This window comes from Cherax quadricarinatus, chromosome 3 (genome assembly GCF_038502225.1).
Source record: "Cherax quadricarinatus isolate ZL_2023a chromosome 3, ASM3850222v1, whole genome shotgun sequence".
Lineage (NCBI taxonomy): Eukaryota > Metazoa > Arthropoda > Malacostraca > Decapoda > Parastacidae > Cherax > Cherax quadricarinatus.
Genome location: NC_091294.1, coordinates 3,194,526 through 3,217,094, shown reverse-complemented (window position 1 = coordinate 3,217,094; position 22,569 = coordinate 3,194,526). Strand labels below are relative to the sequence as shown.

General features: G+C 39.4%; 1 protein-coding gene across 1 annotated transcript in view; it reads right to left on the bottom strand.

Annotated features, from left to right (window-relative positions):
* Positions 1-674: 674 nt before the first annotated feature.
* Positions 675-22,569, bottom strand: part of LOC128706558 (dnaJ homolog subfamily C member 25 homolog) — a 44,309-nt gene continuing 22,414 nt past the window's right edge. Inside the window, exons 5-6 of the mRNA XM_053801483.2 lie at positions 4,467-4,635; positions 675-1,836 (exon numbers count right to left, since the gene is read on the bottom strand). Coding sequence (XP_053657458.2) covers positions 1,648-1,836; positions 4,467-4,635 — 358 coding nt within the window. The 3' untranslated portion in view covers positions 675-1,647. The remainder of the gene's footprint in view (positions 1,837-4,466; positions 4,636-22,569) is intronic.

Genomic DNA, 22,569 nt, shown 5'->3' with positions numbered 1-22,569 from the left:
CCCATGCCTATGGGACAGCCATGCTAGTGCAGATCATTACATTAGGCATGACAGAAAATTAAAAATCACATACGAGCCAGGAACGAGCAAGATCCACTGTGTTGCACTTGTTGATGTTACTTCTCCACATTAAGCTTAGCTTAATGAATTTTTTTTTCTTAAAAGTGGTGGGTAAAATGCATTCTAATGGGTTTCAATACCTTGTTAAGAAATTTCCAAATGTAAAGGAGGGTATTATTTTATTGGTCCACAAATTAGGGTTCTAAGGGATGGTGGCTTTGAAGAAAACCTCAATGTATTAGAATTAAAAGAAAAGCAATGGATGGAAGTCCAGAATCTGTTTGATGCATATAAAGTAACGGGGCGTCACATATCCTAGAAAATATGCCTTTTTACGTCTACACCTAACCTAGATATCATTCCCGAAAATCTTAGCCTTGTGAGTGACAAGCAGGGAAAACACGTTCATAAAAAATTTTAGGTCGTGGAAAATGGCTACCGAGGTTTCTGGAGAGGAAATATAATGGCAGACTACTGCTGGATGCTGCACTGCAACAGTCCAAAGCTTACATAAAAAAAATCATACTCTCACTGTTTGCAGGTTATTGTATATTTCTCTTTATAAGGAATGCACATAACACACATTTAAAAAATGAATGATGCACATTGCAGTATTAAATTATAAAAATTTATTACATCCTAAATCCTGTTAAACAAAATATAAAATTGTCATTTTTTGAAAACTAGAGCTGGGAAAAAATAACATTTAGAATCAGCATTTAATATTGTTCAGAAAATGTGTTTAAATCTCTGATGAGAAAATACAGTTTAACTTGTTGTTGACCAGTGTAATTTACTACAGGCAAGATGGACACCATTATTACAGTTATTATAGTCTCTCTGCATCTTCTCTGTATTACCAATGATTTCAACCATGTTTTTAATGGCATTTGGGCTAAAAAATCAAAATATCATGTTGAATTAATATAAATGATTGGCTTCATTTATTTTCACAATAATAAAAAAAGGAAAAGAAATATCTGTTTCATACAAGTCTACAATTGATCTTTTGCCTTACACAGCACCTGTATTTGTCAGAAAGAAACAATTCAATGTTGCCCAACCAATAATACTAAAGGATGAGTTAAAAATATATTTTTTATGAAGATGATAACTCAAGATGCAGGTATGGCACTTAATATTTAACACAAATACCAAGTGGCTTTGACCCACAACATATTGGTACATAAATAACAGTTGTGTAACATTCTTCGACAATATATTACAACTAATAAGCAACAATAAACACTAGGATCAAGTTTGAATAAGCAAAGACTTAACCTATCAAATTGGAAAAGTTCAAATGACTCCATGCAAGAACTTTACCTTGAGTTTAACTATACACCTGCCATATCATTAAAGAAGCATCCTTCATGCTAAGTAATAACCTTATATTATGTGATGCAGTATAACAAACCTACTGTATAATCTATACAACAGTTGAAGTGCATCATTAAAGCCATTACAAGGCTTTTGCATGCCCTTGGCATTATTTCGTAACAGTAAAATTATTAATATTCTTGGCATTACTTAACAGTAAAGTTACCCTATATTTATAAAATAATATATTACTTATATGTACTAAATTTAGGAGTCGTCAAAGTACATGCGACCAGGTCCATTGGCTTTCATATAACGACGATATGACTTGTATCGGCCTGACTGTGCCATTTTCATCTTCATTTCTGCATCACGCTCAGCTTTCCATGCTTCGTAATTTTCTCTAATCCATAGTTCTTGCTTTAAGTAGTCTATTTTTATATTTTCTTCCAGGTTCTGCAATATTAAATTAAGGTGTACACTGATTTGAAATACTACATACACTATATCAATCTTTTTTCAAGGCCTGGGTTACTAAAAATTAAATAATTTAAACATCAGAATAAAAATGAATAACTTAACAGATTTCATTATTAAAATTTAGAAACAAAACTACTTTGCCTGGTCACATCATTAAACAGCCATAGGTACACCACCGATTTTCCAGCAATGGATGGTCCTGCACTTCCTCTAATCAGGACAAAATCATGAGCGGGAACTTGAAATTTCCCCACCCACTAGACCAGTTTCCTGGGCGGCCCACAGATGGCATCAACTGATAGATGACAAGTTAATTGAGTTGATAAGTGAATTAATCAATGGGTAAGATAAGATTTTGTTCGGATTTTTAACCCTGGAGGGTTAGCCACCCAGGATAACTCAAGAAAGTCAGGGCATCACCGAGGACTGTCTAACTTATTTCCATTGGGGTCCTCAATCTTGTCCCCCAGGATGCGACCCACACCAGTCGACTAACACCCAGGTACCTATTTGCTGTTAGGTGAACAGGACAACAGGTGTAAGGAAACATGTCAAAATGTTTCCACCCGCTGGGAATTGAACCCGGGCCCACCGTGTGTGAAGCGGGAGCTTTAGCCACCAGGAAAACCTAGGAAAACATACCACCTTTATGGAACAAGAACTAATGAATCTGCATTCGTTGCATGAAAAATTACCAGGGAAAGCTCAAAAGAAATGAAGCAATTTTGCATGTTGAAATGTTTAAAAAAATTGCCAAAAAGAATGTGTGCCCTGTTGCTTCAGCTTCAAGCAGGCCGGATGTCACACCTGCAACATCACAAATCCAAGATGAAATGTTCAACTACAAAACACAGTAATCATGACAGCTCTCAACTTCTAGACTGATAAATAAAGTTTCTTGTTAAAAAAATCTTGTTTATTTAGTTTACATTTAGAATTTCTTTAATTCAAGGTTCTAGCAGTCCATGGTGCTTTAGAGACACATGGGAAGTGCATGTGTAATCAGTGGGTTAGCGTGTGTTGATAAAGGTGACCACCGTTGGTTAGGCAAAGCAGTTAGTCTGGCAAAGCTTTGGAATCAGGGCTGCTGGAAAATCGGTGGTGTACTATACTTTGCCTGGTCACATTATTAAACAAGTATTTGTTGAGTAGTATGTCAAGAATAACTATCAAAGTCTTATAGCATAATATACAGTATGGTATTAGAAAAAAAAATACAAATCTTATACAGTAGAACCCTGATAACCACTGATTCGGTATCAGTGGTTTCAGTTATGCACGGTTTACTGTCGCCCAAAAATACCTCTTAATTTTGCACAATAATGGCACCAAAGCACAAAAGTTGAGAAGCTGGCAGTTCTTCAAAGCCTAAGAGAAGCCGTGAAATGCTTCCCATCAGTGAAAAGTGATAATTCTCCACATATTGTGCATAATTTATCAATTAAACTTTATAATAGGTATGTATAGGACTTATATATATAGTTTGCTACTATTCACAGTTTCTATATCTGCAGCAGGTCCTTGGAACGTATCCCTTCATATATGGAAGGCCTACTGTACAATGTTTCTTTGACATGAGATATGTAAATGTGTTAAGGTAGAAAGTTGAAAGTGAATAATGATAAGAGTACAGTGATGAGTGTATCAAACGATTTAGATAAAAAAAAATGGATATCACACTGGAGGGAGGAAGTATGGAAGAAGTGAATGTGTTCAGATATTTGTGAGTTGATTTGTCAGCAGATGGGTTTATGAAGGATGAGATTAACTATAGAACTGATGAAGGAAAAAAGGTGAGTGGTGCTTTGAGTTATCTGTGGAGACAAAAAATGTTATCCATGGAGGCAAAGAAGGGAATGTATAAGAGTATAGCAGTACCAACACACTTATATGGGAGTGAAGCTTGGGTTGTAAATGCTGCAGTGAGGAGGAGGCTGGATGCAGTGGAGATGTCATGTCTAAGGGCAATGTGTGGTGTAAATATTATGCAGAGAATTCATAGTCTGGAAATTAAGAGGAGATTTGGAATTACTAAAAGTATTAGTCAGAGGGCTGAAGAGGGGTTGTTGAGATGGTTTGGTCATTTAGAGAGGATGGAACAAAGTAGAATGACTTGGACAGCGTATAAATCTGTAGGGGAAGGGAGGCGGGGTAGGGGTCGTCCTAAGAAAGGTTGGAGGGAGGGGGTAAAGGAGGTTTTGTGGGCAACGGGCTCGGACTTCCAGGAAGTGTTCATGAAAATGTTAGATAGGAATGAATGGAGATGAATGGTTTTTGGGGCCTGACAAGCTGTTGGAGTGTGAGCAGGGTAATATTGTGTGGAGGGATTCAGGGAAACAGGTTAGTCGAACTTGAGTCCTGGAGGTGGGAAGTACAATGCCTGCACTTTAAAGGAGGGGTTTGCAATATTGGTTGTTTGGAGGGACATCTAAACTGTCATTTCTGAGCACCTCTGTAAAGACAGTGATTATGTATGAATGATGTTGAATGATGATGAAAGTTTTTTCATTCTTTTTGTGATTTTTTTCTTTTTGGGTCACTCTGCCTCGGTGGGAAATAGCCGTGTTAAAAAAAAAATACTTAACTAAAAACGAGTACAAACTTACTTCAAACTGTCCATGACTAAGTCCCATGAACTTGCGAATCATATACAACTTCTCTTCTTCACCATAATCCTCCTTCATAATCCAGAATTTCCACACCCAGCGTATATACCAAGATATATACTGGAGTATCCAGTATGGGAGAAACACAAGTTGTATCCACAAGATGTCCCTGAGGAGAGAGAGATTTATTTTATAAGTGACAATTTTTTTTCCAATTGATGGAAAATGAAGGAAAATTCTAGTTGTGATAAAGTTGGTAGAATTACCGACAATATGTAAAGTAAAAGGACTAGTGCAACTAGTGTGACATTTTATTGTGGCAACGTTTCGCTCTCCAGGAGCTTGATAAAGCTCCTGGAGAGCGAAACGTTGCCACAATAAAATGTCACATTAGTTGCACTTGTGTCCTTTTACTTTACAAAATTCTAGTTCTTTCATAGATATTACCATGAACATGCTTATTTTCATTTTTTATTAACACATTGGCCATCTCCCACCAAGGCAAGGTGGCCTGAAAAAGAAAAACTTTCATCATCATTCACTCCATCACTTTCTTGCCAGAAGTGCACTTACACTACAGTTATAAAAGTGCAATATCAACACCCCTACTTCAGAGTGCAGGCACTGTACTTCCCACCTCCAGGACTCAAGTCCGGCCTGCTGGTTTCCCTGAATCCCTTCATAAATGTTGCCTTGCTCACACTCCAATAGCACAGCAAGTCCTAAAAACCATATGTCACCATTTGCTCCTAACTAACATGCTAACACATGCTTGCTGGAAGTCCAAGCCCCTCGCACACAAAACTTCCTTTACCCCCTCTCCCTCCAACCTTTCCTATGCCAACCCTTACCTTGCCTTCCCTCCACTACAGATTTACACACTCTCAAAGTCATTCAATTTCCTTCCATCCAGTCTACATGTCCGAACTACCTAAACAACCCCTCCTCAGCCCTCTGGATAATAGTGTTGGTAATCCCATACCTTCTAATTTCCAAACTACGAATTCTCTGCATTATACTCACACCACACATTGCTCTCAGACATGACATATCCATTGCCTCCAGCCTTCTTGTTGCAACATTCACCACCCATGTTTCACACTCATATAAGAATGTTGGTATAACTATACTCTCATACATTCCCCTCTTTGCTTCCATGGACAAAGTTCTTTGTCTCCACAGACTCCTAAGTGCACCACTCACCTTTTTCCTCTCATCAATTCTATGATTCACCTCATCTTTCAAAGACCCATCTACTGACACGTCCACTCGTAAATATCTGAATACATTCACCTCCTCCATACTCTCTCCCTCCAATCTGATATCCAATCTTTCATCACCAAATTTTTTTATCCTCATCACTTTACTCTTTCCTATATTCACTTTTAATTTTCTTCTTTTACATACCCTACCAAACTTATCCACCAACCTCTGCAACTTCTCTTCAGAATCTCCCAAAAGCACAGTGTCATCAGCAAAGAGCAACTGTGACAGCTCCCACTTTGAGTTAGATTCTTTATCTTTTAATCCCACACCTCTTGCCATGTTTATGTTGTTGCTAATTAGTTGGGTTCTACTTTGATCGGCACTAATTAATCACACGTCAGTCGAGTTCATTTAGACCCCAGGTATCTCAGGTCTAAATATCCCCTTTGACTGGGCTATATTACTGTTAAGCATACTGGTTTCTTACCCATCTGATGTCTCTCACGACACCTGGTCCATTATCCAGATTGTAATATTCAGCACGCACAGCCTCTGGTGGAGCAAACGCAAGCCCCACTGCTTCTTACCCCACATAGATGACACCATGTTTTATTAGCTCTGGTACTGACACTTGATAATCCAAACCAAATACCACGGCCTAAGTTAGATCCCTACCTACCTTGAACTAGATTATGGATAACAATCTACACTGGACAAGGATGTAAGATAACCATTCAGTGGCAGCTCTAGGAAGGTCAGGTGACCACAAACAAACAAACAAGGTCACAAGGTCACGTTCACTACACTCGACTGTGAATCCGCTGGAGGCCCAAAGATCCACCTTTGGTACTTCAACACTGCCAACCCTTTATCGGGCAGAGGTGAAAATTTTTGCCCTTAAACACGTGCACCTTTGTGCGTGTCATCCTACTCGCGCCGCGCATCTGGATTCCCATTCTTTAATTCTAACCAATCGCAAGCCTTCCCCGAGTCACTTCAGCTAAGTGGTGATGGTGTTTGCCGGCTTCCCATTGGTTGAGAGAACAAAATGTAAACACTTGTGGCTTGGCGTCACCCAGAGTGGGTTTTTCCATCCAGTGTCACTAATATACTCTTGGATTTTACCCTCTACAATGTTGGTAAGTACTGATTGTTGTATTTAGTGCGTGCATGAATAGTTTAGGCATATTTTGATATATACATAAAGTCCGTGTGAAGCATAATGTGAGTGTAGCATGCAGTTGAAAAAAGTGCAACAAAGGAAGGGCAAAAATTTTCGTCTCTGCCCTTTTAGTGACATAGTTCACTTTCAGTAAAATAAATATTTATGAAAAGTTTTCTACTGCGTATATGAATTCTGTAGTGGTCTGGATCTATAAAGAAGGTTTTTATTGTCCTTCCAGATCAATGAGAAATTGTTTTATGGGGAGCCCTCCAGCACCAGGTCAAAATATGTCTGCATTTTGGAGGACAGTAACTCCCAACTGGAGGTAGATGACCCAAAATTGCTGGACAGCAGTGATGAATACTTGCCACTGGATGCAGAAGTGTCAAGTGATGATGAGGAAGAAAGGCCAGCCAAAAAGCAGAAATTAGTGAAGAAAAAGAAAGGTATTACGATCGAGGAGTACCCTGATGAGGAACATATTTATGATGATATTGCTCTTCAAGGTCAATCTCAGTGGTCCCAGGTTGACCTCCAAAATGATCCTTTGCTGGCATATGAACATGAAAAGCCTCTTGAAATTAGGTCACCATGTGAGTATTTTCGTGTTTTCTTTACTCCAGATATGGTAGATAACATAGCATATCAAACAAATTTGCATGCCAAGCAAAAAAGCATAATTACTAATTTTGCAACAGATTCTGAAGAGCTCATGAGGTTCATAGGTGTTTTGTTTTTCATGGGTATTTCTGCATTACCATCAATCGCAGACTATTGGACAAGTGCATTTAGATGCCCCCAGGTTGCAGAAGTCATGGGGTCTAAGAGGTTTAGGTTACTTAGATGTACTATTCATTTCAATGACAACACAAAAGGATAATGACAGATTCCACAAAATAAGGCCTGTTTACACTGCACTAACTAATGCTTGCTTGAAAGTTCCAGCTACACCCAAGCAATCTATTGATTAAATCATGGTTGCTTTCAAGGGTAAAACTGCTGGAAACCTAAGGCAGTACATCAAAACCAAACCAGATAAGTGGGGTTTCAAACTTTTTTGTCGTGTAAGTGAAGATGGAATCATACATAATATACTCATATATCAAGGCACACCAACTTTTGACAGCCATCCCATAAAGCTTCCACAGGAAGAAACTAAACTGCCAATAAGTTCAAAGATTGTTCTGGTACTTGCAGCAACTATGAACAAGACCAACACATCAGCAATCTATGCTGACAATTTCTTTTCAAGTCTACCTTTGGTCAAGGTACTAAGAGATAAGTATAACTGCAGATACACTGGAACAGTACGTGAAAATAGATGTGGTAAGCCAGATCTGATGCCTGTCAAACAAATGGAAAGGAACACTGTGGACAGGGGCACTTTTAGCTTAAAAACAATGATGGTGTCCTTGTTGTAAGATGGAAGGACAACAAAGTTGTGATTTTAGTGACAAGTGATGTTGGGGTCAATCCTGTGAATCTTGTTGAAAGATATAACAAGGTTACAAAGAACAAAAGCCACTTACAGTGCCCTGCAGTCATCAAGAACTATAATGCACACATGGGAGATATTGACAAAAGTAACATGTTGGTGCATCTGTACAAAACACCAATGAAATCTAAACATTGGTACATGCAGCTGTTTGCCTATGTTCTTGATCTTGCTGTTGTGAATGCATGGCTTCTTTACTGCCGTGATTGTCGAGCACTAAATACCAAGTGCATGGCACTGAAGTTTTTCAGGAATGATATCTCTGTCACTGCAAGGTCTAAAGGACAAAAGTTTAGAGGCAGCACCCTAAGAACATCTACAAGAGCTTCACCAAGTACTTCCAATGGTGTCAGCATAGCGAAAGCTCTGCATGGCCAACGTGCAGAAAGGCCTGATGACAGAGTTAGGCTTAACAAAGCTCTAAACCACTTGCCAGTGGCAGGGAAAAAGCCGGTTAGTTGCAAGTATTGCAGCAACTTGAAGAAATTTGTCACATCCTCATTTCAATGTTCTGTATGCAAAGTAAATCTGTGCATAAAGAGTAATAGAAATTGCTTCAGTGACTACCATACTAGCAATTAGCAATATAGAATAATTGGTCTTCCTCATGAATCTCAGCAATATGGGACCTGAAAGTTTTATCCCTTTGCAATGTGTCCATGTTGCTATTTGTTTCATTTTTATATTTTTCTAATACAGTGGACCCTCAACCAGCGATACCAATCCGTTCCTGAGAGCTCATCGTTAGTCAAAATAATCGTTAGTCAAGTTAATTTTCCCCATAAGAAATAATGAAAATCAAATTAATACGTGCAAGACACCCAAAAGTATTGAAAAAAAAAAATTTTTACCACATGAAATATTAATTTTAATACACACAAACTGAAGATTACATGCACAGTTACATGACACTTACCTTTATTGAAGATCTGGTGATGATTGATGGGATGGGTGGAGGGGAGAGCGTTATCTTCTTACTGTTTAGAAGGGGAATCCCCTTCCATTAGCACTTCAGGCAGCAAGTCTTTTTCTGGGGTTACTTCCCTCGTTCTTTTAATGCCACTAGGATCAGCTTGAGAGTCACTGGACTTCTGTAGCACAACATATCTGTCCATAGAGGCCTGTACCTCTCGTTCCTTTATGACTTTCCTAAAGTGGTTCACAACATTGTCAGTGTACAGGTTGCCAACACGGCTTGCAGTAGCTGTGTCAGGGTGATTATCATCTATAAAGGTTTGCACTTTAAGCCACATTGCACAGATTTCCTTAATCTTAGAAGTAGGCAACTTCTTCAATTTCTCTCTCCCCTCCTCCGAAGCAGTTTCCTCAGGTCTGCCCTCTTGCTGTTCAAGATGATCTAGCAGCTCATCAGTGGTTAGTTCTTCACTGTCCTCCACCACCAACTCTTCCACATCCTCCCCACTAACCTCCAACCCCAAGGACTTCCCCAATGCCACAATGGATTCCTCAACTGGCATAGGATTCTCAGGGTTAGCCTCAAACCCTTCAAAGTCCCTTTTGTCTACACATTCTGGCCACAGTTTTTTCCAAGCAGAGTTCAATGTCCTCTTAGTCACTTCCTCCCAAGCCTTACCTATAATGTTTACACAATTGAGGATGGTAAAATGATCTTTCCAAAACTCTCTTAGAGTCAGTTGAGTTTCTGAGGTCACTACAAAGCACCTTTCAAACATAGCTTTTGTGTACAGTTTCTTGAAGTTGGAAATAACCTGCTGGTCCATGGGCTGCAGGAGAGGAGTGGTATTAGGAGGCAAAAACTTCACCTTAATGAAGCTCATGTCCCTAGAAAGTTGCTCTGCCACATCTGTAGGATGACCAGGGGCATTGTCTAATACAAGGAGGCACTTACGTTCTAATTTCTTTTCAATTAGGTAATTTTTCACATCGGGGGCAAATGCATGGTGTAACCAGTCATAGAAAAAGTCCCTAGTGACCCATGCCTTACCGTTTGCCCTCCACAGCACACACAAATTAGCCTTGAGGACATAGTTTTTCCTGAACACTCTGGGGGTTTCAGAGTGATACACCAATAAAGGCTTCACTTTGCAATCACAACTAGCATTGGCACACATCAACAAAGTAAGCCTGTCTTTCATAGGCTTATGTCCTGGGAGTGCCTTTTCCTCCTGAGTAATGTACATCCTGCTTGGCATTTTCTTCCAAAACAGGCCTGTGTCGTCACAATTAAACACTTGTTCAGGTTTCAGTCCTTCACTGTCTATGTACTCCTTGAAGTTCTGCACATATTTTTCAGCCGCTTTGTGGTCCAAACTGGCAGCCTCACCATGCCTTATCACACTATGAATGCCACTACGCTTCTTAAATCTCTCAAACCAACCTTTGCTGGCCTTAAATTCACTCACATCACTAGGTGCTGGCATTTTTTTAATTAAATCGTCATGCAACTTCCTAGCCTTTTCACATATGATCGCTTGAGAGATGCTGTCTCCTGCTATCTGTTTCTCGTTTATCCACACCAATAACAGTCTCTCAACATCTTCGAGTACTTGCGATCTCAGTTTCGAAAACATAGTTGCACCTTTGGCAAGAACAGCTTCCTTGATTTCCGTTTTCTTGCCCACAATAGTAGCGATGGTTGATTGGGGTTTATTATACAACCTGACCAGCTCAGAGATACGCACTCCACTTTCATATTTATCAATGATCTCTTTTTCTTCATCTCCACAGTAATTCTCACCCTTTTTGCTATAGGGTTGGCACTAGAAGCTTTCTTGGGGCCCATGGTGACTTATTTTGCAGGTGCAATCAGTAAAAAGGCTGTGATAATATGAAATGTTCCAGTTGTATGTTTGGAAGCAACTGCGGTGGCTGGCTGGCTTGTAAACACTGGCACCAAAGGGACACGTGAGGCGCGCTCAGGCCAAAGTGGACGCGTATGGTACGGAACGAAAAGCGCTGGTCGGGTTTTTAAGCGCTAGTCGAGGCAAAATTTTTGCGTTTAAATGAATCGCTAGTCAGATTTATCGTTAATCGATGCCATCGCTGGTCGCGGGTCCACTGTACTTACAAAATGTTCTGATACAAGTTCCATTTATGTTTTTGATATTGTCTGTTTGTATAATAAATTTTAAAAATAGTTATTGAGTGTTTTAGTAACACTTGCAAGTTTGCAACATTCAAATTTATACTCCCTATTTCGGGCAGGGGCGAAAATATTCACCTTTCGGAGATTAGCAATTGCTCGAAAACTAACCATCAGAATTCCATTTATATGGCCTTATTCAACTTATATTGAGATACTCTATCAACTCTAGGGAGTTTTGTTTGAAATTCTAATGTATCATAAATTGCCCTCTGAAGGGTTTTAATTAACTAGGCAATGATGCACTATTAAAGTTAGAGGTTGGCCTTGGTGTTGTGTGACATTTTACAGTGTGCTTGGTTGGAATAAGACTGAGATCTCACACCCTGGCTTTTTAAATCATATGCCTAGCATCAGCTCTAGGCATGGTTGTCAGAGGCAGAAAAAATGAACACTTATCGAGTGCTCTAGACATGCAAGAACGTAAATCACTATGACATTCATAAATTTGAGATTTTAGACCTGATGGGTCAAGGTCCCACAGCTATATCAAGTCACTGATAACTGAGATATGTCAAAGAAACGTAATATTAGAATTTTCATGGCTCTCAAGAAAAGGAAGAATTGGTTAGGCAACCCCTCATTTTCCCTTTGTTGGGTGCTAACAGTCACTATGACACTGGGTTCACTCATTCCTAGTGGAATGGTGGAGAAGCCAGTGGACAATTAATTAATTACTTCGTCAATCAAATCCACACCAAACACCAGCCATCTCATGTTCAGTCATTATATGGAAATTACCTCTTCTGACAGGGTTTTACTTTTCTTTTTTTTTTTTTTTTCAACAAGTCGGCCGTCTCCCACCGAGGCAGGGTGACCCAAAAAAGAAAGAAAATCCCCAAAAAGAAAATACTTTCATCATCATTCAACACTTTCACCACACTCACACATTATCACTGTTTTTGCAGAGGTGCTCAGAATACAACAGTTTAGAAGCATATACGTATAAAGATACACAACATATTCCTCCAAACTGCCAATATCCCAAAACCCCTCCTTTAAAGTGCAGGCATTGTACCTCCCATTTCCAGGACTCAAGTCCAACTATATGAAAATAACCGGTTTCCCTGAATCCCTTCACTAAATATTACCCTGCTCACACTCCAACAGATCGTCAGGTCCCAAGTATCATTCGTCTCCATTTACTCCTATCTAACACGCTCATGCACGCTTGCTGGAAGTCCAAGCCCCTTGCCCACAAAACCTCCTTTACCCCCTCTTTCCAACCCTTTCGAGGACGACCCCTACCCCTCCTTCCTTTCCCTATAGATTTATATACTTTCCATGTCATTCTACTTTGATCCATTCTCTCTAAATGACCAAACCATCTCAACAACCCCTCTTCTGCCCTCTGATTAATGCTTTTATTAACTCCACACCTTCTCCTAATTTCCACACTCCAAATTTTCTGCATAATATTTACACCACACATTGCCCTTAGACAGGACATCTCCACTGCCTCCAACCGTCTCCTCGCTGCTGCATTTACCACCCAAGCTTCACATCCATATAAGAGTGTTGGTACTACTATACTTTCATACATTCCCTTCTTTGCCTCCATAGATAACGTTTTTTGACTCCACATATACCTCAACGCACCACTCACCTTTTTTCCCTCATCAATTCTATGATTAACCTCATCCTTCATAAACCCATCCGCCGACACGTCAACTCCCAAGTACTGTATCTGAAAACATTCACTTCTTCCATACTCCTCCTCCCCAATTTGATATCCAATTTTTCTTTATCTAAATCATTTGATACCCTCATCACCTTACTCTTTTCTATGTTCACTTTCAACTTTCTACCTTTACACACATTCTCAAACTCATCCACTAACCTTTGCAATTTTTCTTTAGAATCTCCCATAAGCACAGTATCATCAGCAAAAAGTAACTGTGTCAGTTCCCATTTTGAATTTGATTCCCCATAATTTAATCCCACCCCTCTCCTGAACACCCTAGCATTTACTTCTTTTACAACCCCATCTATAAATATATTAAACAACCATGGTGACATTACACATCCCTGTCTAAGACCTACTTTTACCGGGAAGTATTCTCCCTCTCTTCTACATACCCTAACCTGAGCCTCACTATCCTCATAAAAGCTCTTTACAGCATTTAGTAACTTACCACCTATTCCATATACAGTGGACCCCCGCATAACTATTACCTCCGAATGCGACCAATTATGTAAGTGTAATTATGTAAGTGCGTCTGTACGTGTATGTTTGGGGGTCTGAAATGGACTAATCTACTTCACAATATTCCTTGTGGGAACAAATTCGGTCAGTACTGGCACCTGAACATACTTCTGGAGTGAAAAAATATCGTTAACCGGGGGTCCACTGTACTTGCAACATCTGCCACATTGCTCCTCTATCCACTCTATCATATGCCTTTTCTAAATCCATAAATGCAATAAAAACTTCCCAACCTTTATCTAAATACTGTTCACATATATGCTGAGTATACCTGGTGAAGTGTATGGTAGAGTTATTATTGAAAGAATTAAGAGTAAGATGGAGAAGAGGATAGCAGATGAACAAGGAGGCTTTAGGAAAGGTAGGGGGTGTGTGGACCAGGTGTTTACAGTGAAACATATAAGTGAACAGTATTTAGATAAGGCTAAAGAGGTCTTTGTGGCATTTATGGATTTGGAAAAGGCATATGACAGGGTCGATAGGGGGGCAATGTGGCAGATGTTGCAAGTGTATGGTGTAGGAGGTAGGTTACTGAAAGCAGTGAAGAGTTTTTACGAGGATAGTGAGGCTCAAGTTAGAGTATGTAGGAAAGAGGGAAATTATTTCCCAGTAAAAGTAGGCCTTAGACAAGGATGTGTGATGTCACCGTGGTTGTTTAATATATTTATAGATGGGGTTGTAAGAGAAGTAAATGCAAGGGTCTTGGCAAGAGGCGTGGAGTTAAAAGATAAAGAATCACACACAAAGTGGGAGCTGTCACAGCTGCTCTTTGCTGATGACACTGTGCTCTTGGGAGATTCTGAAGAGAAGTTGCAGAGATTGGTGGATGAATTTGGTAGGGTGTGCAAAAGAAGAAAATTAAAGGTGAATACAGGAAAGAGTAAGGTTATGAGGATAACAAAAAGATTAGGTGATGAAAGATTGAATATCAGATTGGAGGGAGAGAGTATGGAGGAGGTGAATGTATTCAGATATTTGGGAGTGGACGTGTCAGCGGATGGGTCTATGAAAGATGAGGTGAATCATAGAATTGATGAGGGGAAAAGGGTGAGTGGTGCACTTAGGAGTCAGTGGAGACAAAGAACTTTGTCCTTGGAGGCAAAGAGGGGAATGTATGAGAGTATAGTTTTACCAACGCTCTTATATGGGTGTGAAGCATGGGTGATGAATGTTGCAGCGAGGAGAAGGCTGGAGGCAGAGGAGATCTCATGTCTGAGGGCAATGTGTGGTGTGAATATAATGCAGAGAATTCGTAGTTTGGAAGTTAGGAGGAGGTGCGGGATTACCAAAACTGTTGTCCAGAGGGCTGAGGAAGGGTTGTTGAGGTGGTTCGGACATGTAGAGAGAATGGAGCGAAACAGAATGACTTCAAGAGTGTATCAGTCTGTAGTGGAAGGAAGGCGGGGTAGGGGTCGGCCTAGGAAAGGTTGGAGAGAGGGGGTAAAGGAGGTTTTGTGTGCGAGGGGCTTGGACTTCCAGCAGGCATGCGTGAGCGTGTTTGATAGGAGTGAATGGAGACAAATGGTTTTTAATACTTGACGTGCTGTTGGAGTGTGAGCAAAGTAACATTTATGAAGGGGTTCAGGGAAACCGGCAGGCCGGACTTGAGTCCTGGAGATGGGAAGTACAGTGCCTGCACTCTGAAGGAGGGGTGTTAATGTTGCAGTTTAAAAACTGTAGTGTAAAGCACCCTTCTGGCAAGACAGTGATGGAGTGAATGATGGTGAAAGTTTTTCTTTTTCGGGCCACCCTGCCTTGGTGGGAATCGGCCAGTGTTATAATAAATAAAATAAAAAATATATGCTTCAATGTAAACACTTAATCTACACATCCCCTACCCACTCTGAAGCCTCCCTGCTCATCCGCAATCCTACATTCTGTCTTACCTCTAATTCTTTCAATTATAACCCTACCGTATACTTTTCCTGGTATACTCAGTAAACTTATTCCTCTATAATTTTTACAATCTCTTTTGTCCCCTTTCCCTTTATATAAAGGGACTATACATGCTCTCTGCCAATCCCTAGGTACCTTCCCCTCTTTCATACATTTATTAAACAAAAGTACCAACCACTCCAACACTATATCCCCCCCTGCTTTTAACATTTCTGTCATGATCCCATCAGTTCCAGCTGCTTTACCCCCTTTCATTCTACGTAATGCCTCACATACCTCCCCCACACTTACATTCTGTTTTTCACTCCTAAAAGATGGTATACCTCCCTGGCCAGTGCATGAAATTACCGCCTCCCTTTCTTCCTCAACATTTAAAAGTTCCTCAAAATAATCTCGCCATGTACCTAATACCTCCCTCTCCCCATCTACTAACTCCCCTACTCTGTTTTTAACTGACAAATCCATACTTTCCCTAGGCTTTCTTAACTTGTTTAACTCACTCCAAAATTTTTTCTTATTTTCATTAAAATTTCTTGACAGTGCCTCTCCCACTCTTTCATCTGCTCTCCTTTTGCACTCTCTCACCACTCTCTTCACCTTTCTTTTACTCTCCATATACTCTGCTCTTCTTATAACACTTCTGCTTTGTAAAAACCTCTCATAAGCTACCTTTTTCTCTTTTATTACACCCTTTACTTCATCATTCCACCAATCACTCCTCTTTCCTCCTGCCCCCACCCTCCTATAACCACACACTTCTGCCCCACATTCTAATACTGCATTTTTAAAACTATTCCAACCCTCTTCAACCCCCCCACTACTCATCTTTGCACTAGCCCACCTTTCTGCCAATAGTCGCTTATATCTCGCCCGAACTTCCTCCTCCCTTAGTTTATACACTTTCACCTCCCTCTTACTTGTTGTTGCCACCTTCCTCTTTTCCCATCTACCTCTTACTCTAACTGTAGCTACAACTAAATAATGATCCTATATATCAGTTGCCCCTCTATAAACATGTACATCCTGGAGCCTACCCATCAACCTTTTTTATCCACCAATACATAATCTAACAAACTACTTTCATTACTTACCTGGGTGTAATTGGATGAATATCTGGGCGAGCATCTACAAGGCTCCATTTCTGCTGCTTAGACTCACAATACAAGCCAACAAAAATACCCTTGCAATACAGATTTACACAAATCTTAATACCTGAAGTACAATGACGGATGGGATCTGCTGTGAAATCAAATGGAGTTATTCTTCGTCACAAAGCCTTCCACATGTCTGTCCTACCCAAATACCATTAGTCACTAATACTCACATTGGTAGCTTAAGTCATGAACTGATCCCTGATTTATGATAGGTTCTCTTCTTGCACAATAATACAGCTGACCCACAGGGCTACCTTTTAGAAACTGAGGGTACAGACCTCCCATGGGGCATGGTACCTATGGTGTCAAGTTGTAGGTTTATAGAGAATGATAATGTCAGTACTTAAGCTACTTACATTCCTAGCCTAACTTAATTGTGTAAATTTCAATCTTATGACTAGATTCTAGCTTACTACTGGCTTACAACTAATTAGCTAGTAAGACAAATAAGTTCAGTTTCATAATATTAAGTCCACCATAATATTTTGTTCAAAAGTCTAGTTGCAGAATTACATACATACAATCATATGATTACAAGCATTGATCCTGATATCAACCTTTTATTAAATGGCTTACACGCATCAAACAGCAACTGTAATTATTATACAGAAGACCAAGCAAAGACATTACTCAGAGCCAACAATAATATAACTGTCTTTAATTACAACATCAGATCTTTGAGCAAACATTACGATGACCTCACAGCATTACTCAAATCCCTGCATACCAGTATGTCAATCATCACACTCACCGAAACCTGGCTAAAGCCTGGTACTACAGATGTCTATGCCATTCCTGGTTACACAGCTATACACAACTGTAGGACAGACCAGCAAGGGGGTGGAACAGCTATATACTACACAGATCAACTTGAATGTATCGATAATTCTTGCAAAAAGGATGAACATGGAGAATATATAATAGCTAAATTTAAATCAAAAGACCTGCAAAAACCCCTCACAGTCATAAACATCTACAGAGTACCACAGTCGAACATTTAACATTTTAGTGACAAATTAGGAAACGTGATAACTGATGTACAAATGAACAAACACCACATACTGCCCATGAAAGATTTGTGCAAGAAAGGTACTGTATAAAGTACCGACAATATGAAAGTTAAGACACATGTGCAACAACTGGATATCTTTATTGTAGATGTTCTGCCATCCAGTGGCTTTATCAATACAGATTCAAGGACATAATTAGAAGACAGTAGAACTATATACAAATGATGATGTAATCAGTCCCTCAGCCTTGGAGTTAGTGTTCACAGCATCGTGGTGGTGGAGAATCTGGAGCAAAAGCAAGGAGACTGGCGGAGAGACTGTTGTTGGTGTGGCTTAACGAGAAACAATTACCGAGAAACAGTTAACCCCAGAGGGTTAGCCACCCAGGATAACCCAAGAAAGTCAGTGAATCATCGAGTACTGTCTGACTTATTTCCACTGGAGTCCTTAACCCTTTCAGGGTCCGTCCTGTAGATCTACGACTTTACGTTCAGGGTCCAAACCGTAGATCTACGTCATGAGCTCAGCTCACTCTGATAAACTGTGAGTGGTACATTTGGGCCTAGATATGAGAGAATACATCTATGTGGTATGTGTGCACCACATAAAACAAATCCTGCAGCACACTGTGTATAATGAGAAAAAAAACTGAAATCATGATTTTTCGATTAAAACAGCGACCTTGCAGTGTTTTTTCGTATGTTTTTTATAGTTGTATTTGCGATTTCTTGATCTCATTTGATAGAATGGAAGACATATTACAGAAATAGAGATGATTTTGATTGGTTTTAGCACTGGAAATGGCTTGAAACTGAGCTCAAAGTAGCAAAAATGTTAAATTTTTGCCGATATTCAACAGTAAACAAACGACCTCACATGTCTAATACACGCCAGTTGGTGGGTCTAATATACATTCACAAATGTGGTGATGATATTTATACAATTATTACAGTATTGCATAAAAGTAAATCTTCTATTTTTTTGGTGTGAATAAAAATTCATTATGTGAATAAAAAATCAAAATGGAATTTATTTGTAAAGCCTCAAAACGTAACTAATGAACAGAAAAAATGTTAGTTTAGTTCCAGGAATACCTACATTGTTTATTCTGGACCCTATTTTGAAATTGGAATATTTTGAACTTTGTGTTAAATTGGCCAAATTAACAATTTCCGATCACTTTATTTTGTAGTTGAAACAGTTGACTTGGCGATTTCTTGTGCTCAATCGATAGAATAGAAGTAATACTAGTGAAATAGCTAAGAATTTGGTTGACTGGAATAATGTAATTGGCCTAAAATGGGAGTCAAAGTTGGCAAAATCGCAGATTCGTAAATATCGCTGACACATCAAAATTCGTGAGAGCATAATTTCGTCAATTTTCCATCAAATTTCGTACTTTTTGTTTTATTACCTTCACAAAAAGAATCTTTACCATTTCATAAGAAAAAATAACAATTTTTTTTTTTGAAAATTCTTGGACACTGGGGCACCACTCAAGATTTGGGCCTTGGACCCTGAATGGGTTAATCTTGCCCCCCAGGATGCGACCCACACCAGTCGACTAACACCCAGGTGAACAGGAAAAAATGCCTGGAACTACTGCTCATATTGGTGAATTTAAGGCCAACAAAGGTTGGTTTGAGAGATTTAAGAATTGTAGGGGCATACATAGTGTGAAAAGGCATGGCGAAGCTGAAAAATTCCAACCCCAACAAGTGTTCAGTTGTGGCGAAACAGGCCTGTTCTGGAAGAAATTGCCAAACACAACCTACATTACTCAGGAGAAAAAGGCACTCCCAGAACACAAGCCTATGAAAGACAGAGTAACTTTCTTGTTTTGTTGTAATGCTAGTGGGGATTGCAAAGTGAAGCCTTTACTAATGTATCACTCTGAAAATCCCAGAGTGTTCAAGAAAAACAATGTCTCATCACTCATCAATATTCTTCAATAAAGGTAAGTGTCATTTTAACATTTATTTATATAGTTATTATGCATGTCTCATTGTTTTCTTTGTAGGGAAATGTATATTTCATGAAAAAAAAATAATTTTTTAATACTTTTGGATGTCTGGAACAGATTAATTGGATTTCCATTATTTCTTATGGGGAAAATTAATTCGGCTAACGATAATTTCGTCTAACGATGAGCTCTCAGGAACGGATTAATATCGTTAGCTGATGGCCCACTGTATTTGCAGATGACACAACATGCGTCTTCTCTCGCCCAAACCCAGTCATACTGGCCAACACTATTAATGCCGAATTGCAGAAAATATCTACCTGGATGATGACTAATAAGCTTACCTTCAATACTGACAAAACGCATTTCATTTAGTTTGGAAACAGAGCTGCAAATGCTCCATTTAATATAATGCTAAATGGATCACCCATCACAAGACTCACAGAGGAAAAATTCCTAGGAATCCACCTTGACAGAAGCCTTAAATTCCAGATCCATATACAACAAGTTTCCAAGAAAATCTCTAAGACAGTAGGCATACTATGTTCCACAATCAGCTCTCCTTGCACTGTATCATTCACTCGTCTACCCTTATCTCACCTATGGAATTTATGCACGGGGATCAACAACATTAAGTCACCTAGGACCACTAATAACCCAGCAAAAGGCTTCAGTCAGAATGATAAATTCCCACTCCAGACAGCATACTCCACCAATATTCAAAAGTCTAAAACTACTCACCATAAAGAAAATCCATACTTATTCTTGTGCCTACTACATGCATAGAACACTACACTCAAACATAAACTCTACACTCAAACTTCTCCTCACCAACCTTAACCCTTTCAGGGTCCAGAGGCCAAATTTCAAAGGGCGCACCAGTGTCCAAGAATTTTCAAAAAATAATTTTGTTATTTTTTCTTCTGAAATGGTAGAGAATCTTTTTCTGAAGGTAATAAAACAAAAAGTACAAAATTTGATGGAAAATTGACGAAATTATGCTCTTGTGAATTTTGATGTGTCAGCGATTTTTATGCATTGGCGATTTTGCCGACTTTGACTCCCATTTTAGGCCAATTACATTATTCCAGTCGACCAAATTCTTAGCTATTTCATTAGTATTACTTCTATTATATTGATTGAGCACAAGAATTTGCCAATTCAACTGTTTCAACTACAAAATAAAGTGATCGGAAATTGGTAATTTGGCCAATTTAATGCAAAGTTCAAAATACTCCAATTTCAAAATAGGGTCCAGAATAAACAATGCAGGCATTCCTGGCACTAAACTAACATTCCTCTGTTCATCAGTTACGTTTTCAGGCTTTACTAATAAATTCCATTTTGATTTTTTATTCACATAATGAATTTTTATTCAAACCAAAAAATAGGAGATTTACTGTTATGCAATATTGTAATAATTGTATAAATAATATCAGCACATTTGTGAACATATATTAGACCCACCAGCAGGCATGTATTAGACGTGTGAGGTCATTTGTTTACTCCTGAACATCGGCAAAAATTTAACATTTCCGCTACTTTGAGCTCAGTTTAAAGCCATTTCCAGTACTAAAACCAATAAAAATCATCTTTATTTCTGTAATATGTCTTCCATTCTATCAAATGAGACCAAGACATCGCAAATACACCTATAAAAAATGTACAAAAAAACACTGCAAAGTTGACGTTTTAATCAAAAATTACGATCTCAGTTTTTTTTCTCTCATTATGCACTATGTGCTGCAAGATTTGTTTTATGTGGTGCACACATAGCACATAGATGTATTATCTCATATCAAGGCCAAAATTTACCGCTCACAGCTTATCAGAGAAAGCTGAGCTCATGACGTAGATCTACGGTTTGGACCCTCAACGTAAAGTCGTAGATCTACAGCACGGACCCTCAAGGGGTTAATAGGATGCACGACCATAACACAAGACACAGATCACTTTTTGATGTATTCCATGTCCACACCACACTATGTAAGAACTCTATGTAACCCAGTAAGGAGCAGGGGTGTGGTGGGGACAATAAGGGAACACTGTATCAACATCCAGGGTCCCAGACTTTTCAACATCTTACCAGAAGATATCAGAAACACTGCTGAAACAAGTATTGAAACCTTCAAGAGGAAACTAGACAAGTATCTTCACCAGGTGCCAGATCAACCAGACTGTGATGGATATGTGGGGCAGCGGGCCTCCAGCAGCAACAGCCTGGTTGACCAGGCGAGCACCAGACGAGCCTGGCCCATGGCCGGGCTCAGAGAGTAGACATAAGAACATAGGAACACTGCAGAAGGCCTACTGGCCTATACGAGGCAGGTCCTTATCAAAACGACCTCTACCTAATGTGACATTTATTGTGGCAACGTTTCGCTCTCCAGGAGCTTTATCAAGCCATTACGGTAATGGCTTGATAAAGCTCCTGGAGAGCGAAACGTTGCCACAATAAATGTCACATTAGTTGCACTTGTGTCCTTTTACTTTACATATTGTCGGTAATTCTACCAACTTTATTACGACCTCTACCTAAAGCTACCCAAGAAATAACTCCCGTACCCCATGACACCAATCAAACCCAGCCCCTCCCACTCATATATTTGTCCAGTCTCTTTTTAAAGCTACCCAAGGTCCTAGCCTCTATCACCCCACTGGGAAGACTGTTCCATGCATCTACAACTCTGTTAGAAAACCAGTATCTAGGTGAAGTAGAGCTTGATCATACAGAATGTGAAAAAGACTTGGGAGTCATGGTAAGCAGAAATCTAAAGCCAAGACAGCAGTGCCGAAGTGTGCGCAACAAGGCCAACAGATTACTTGGATTGATCTCAAGAAGTATAAGTAACAGAAGTCCAAAAGTTATTTTACAGCTCTATAC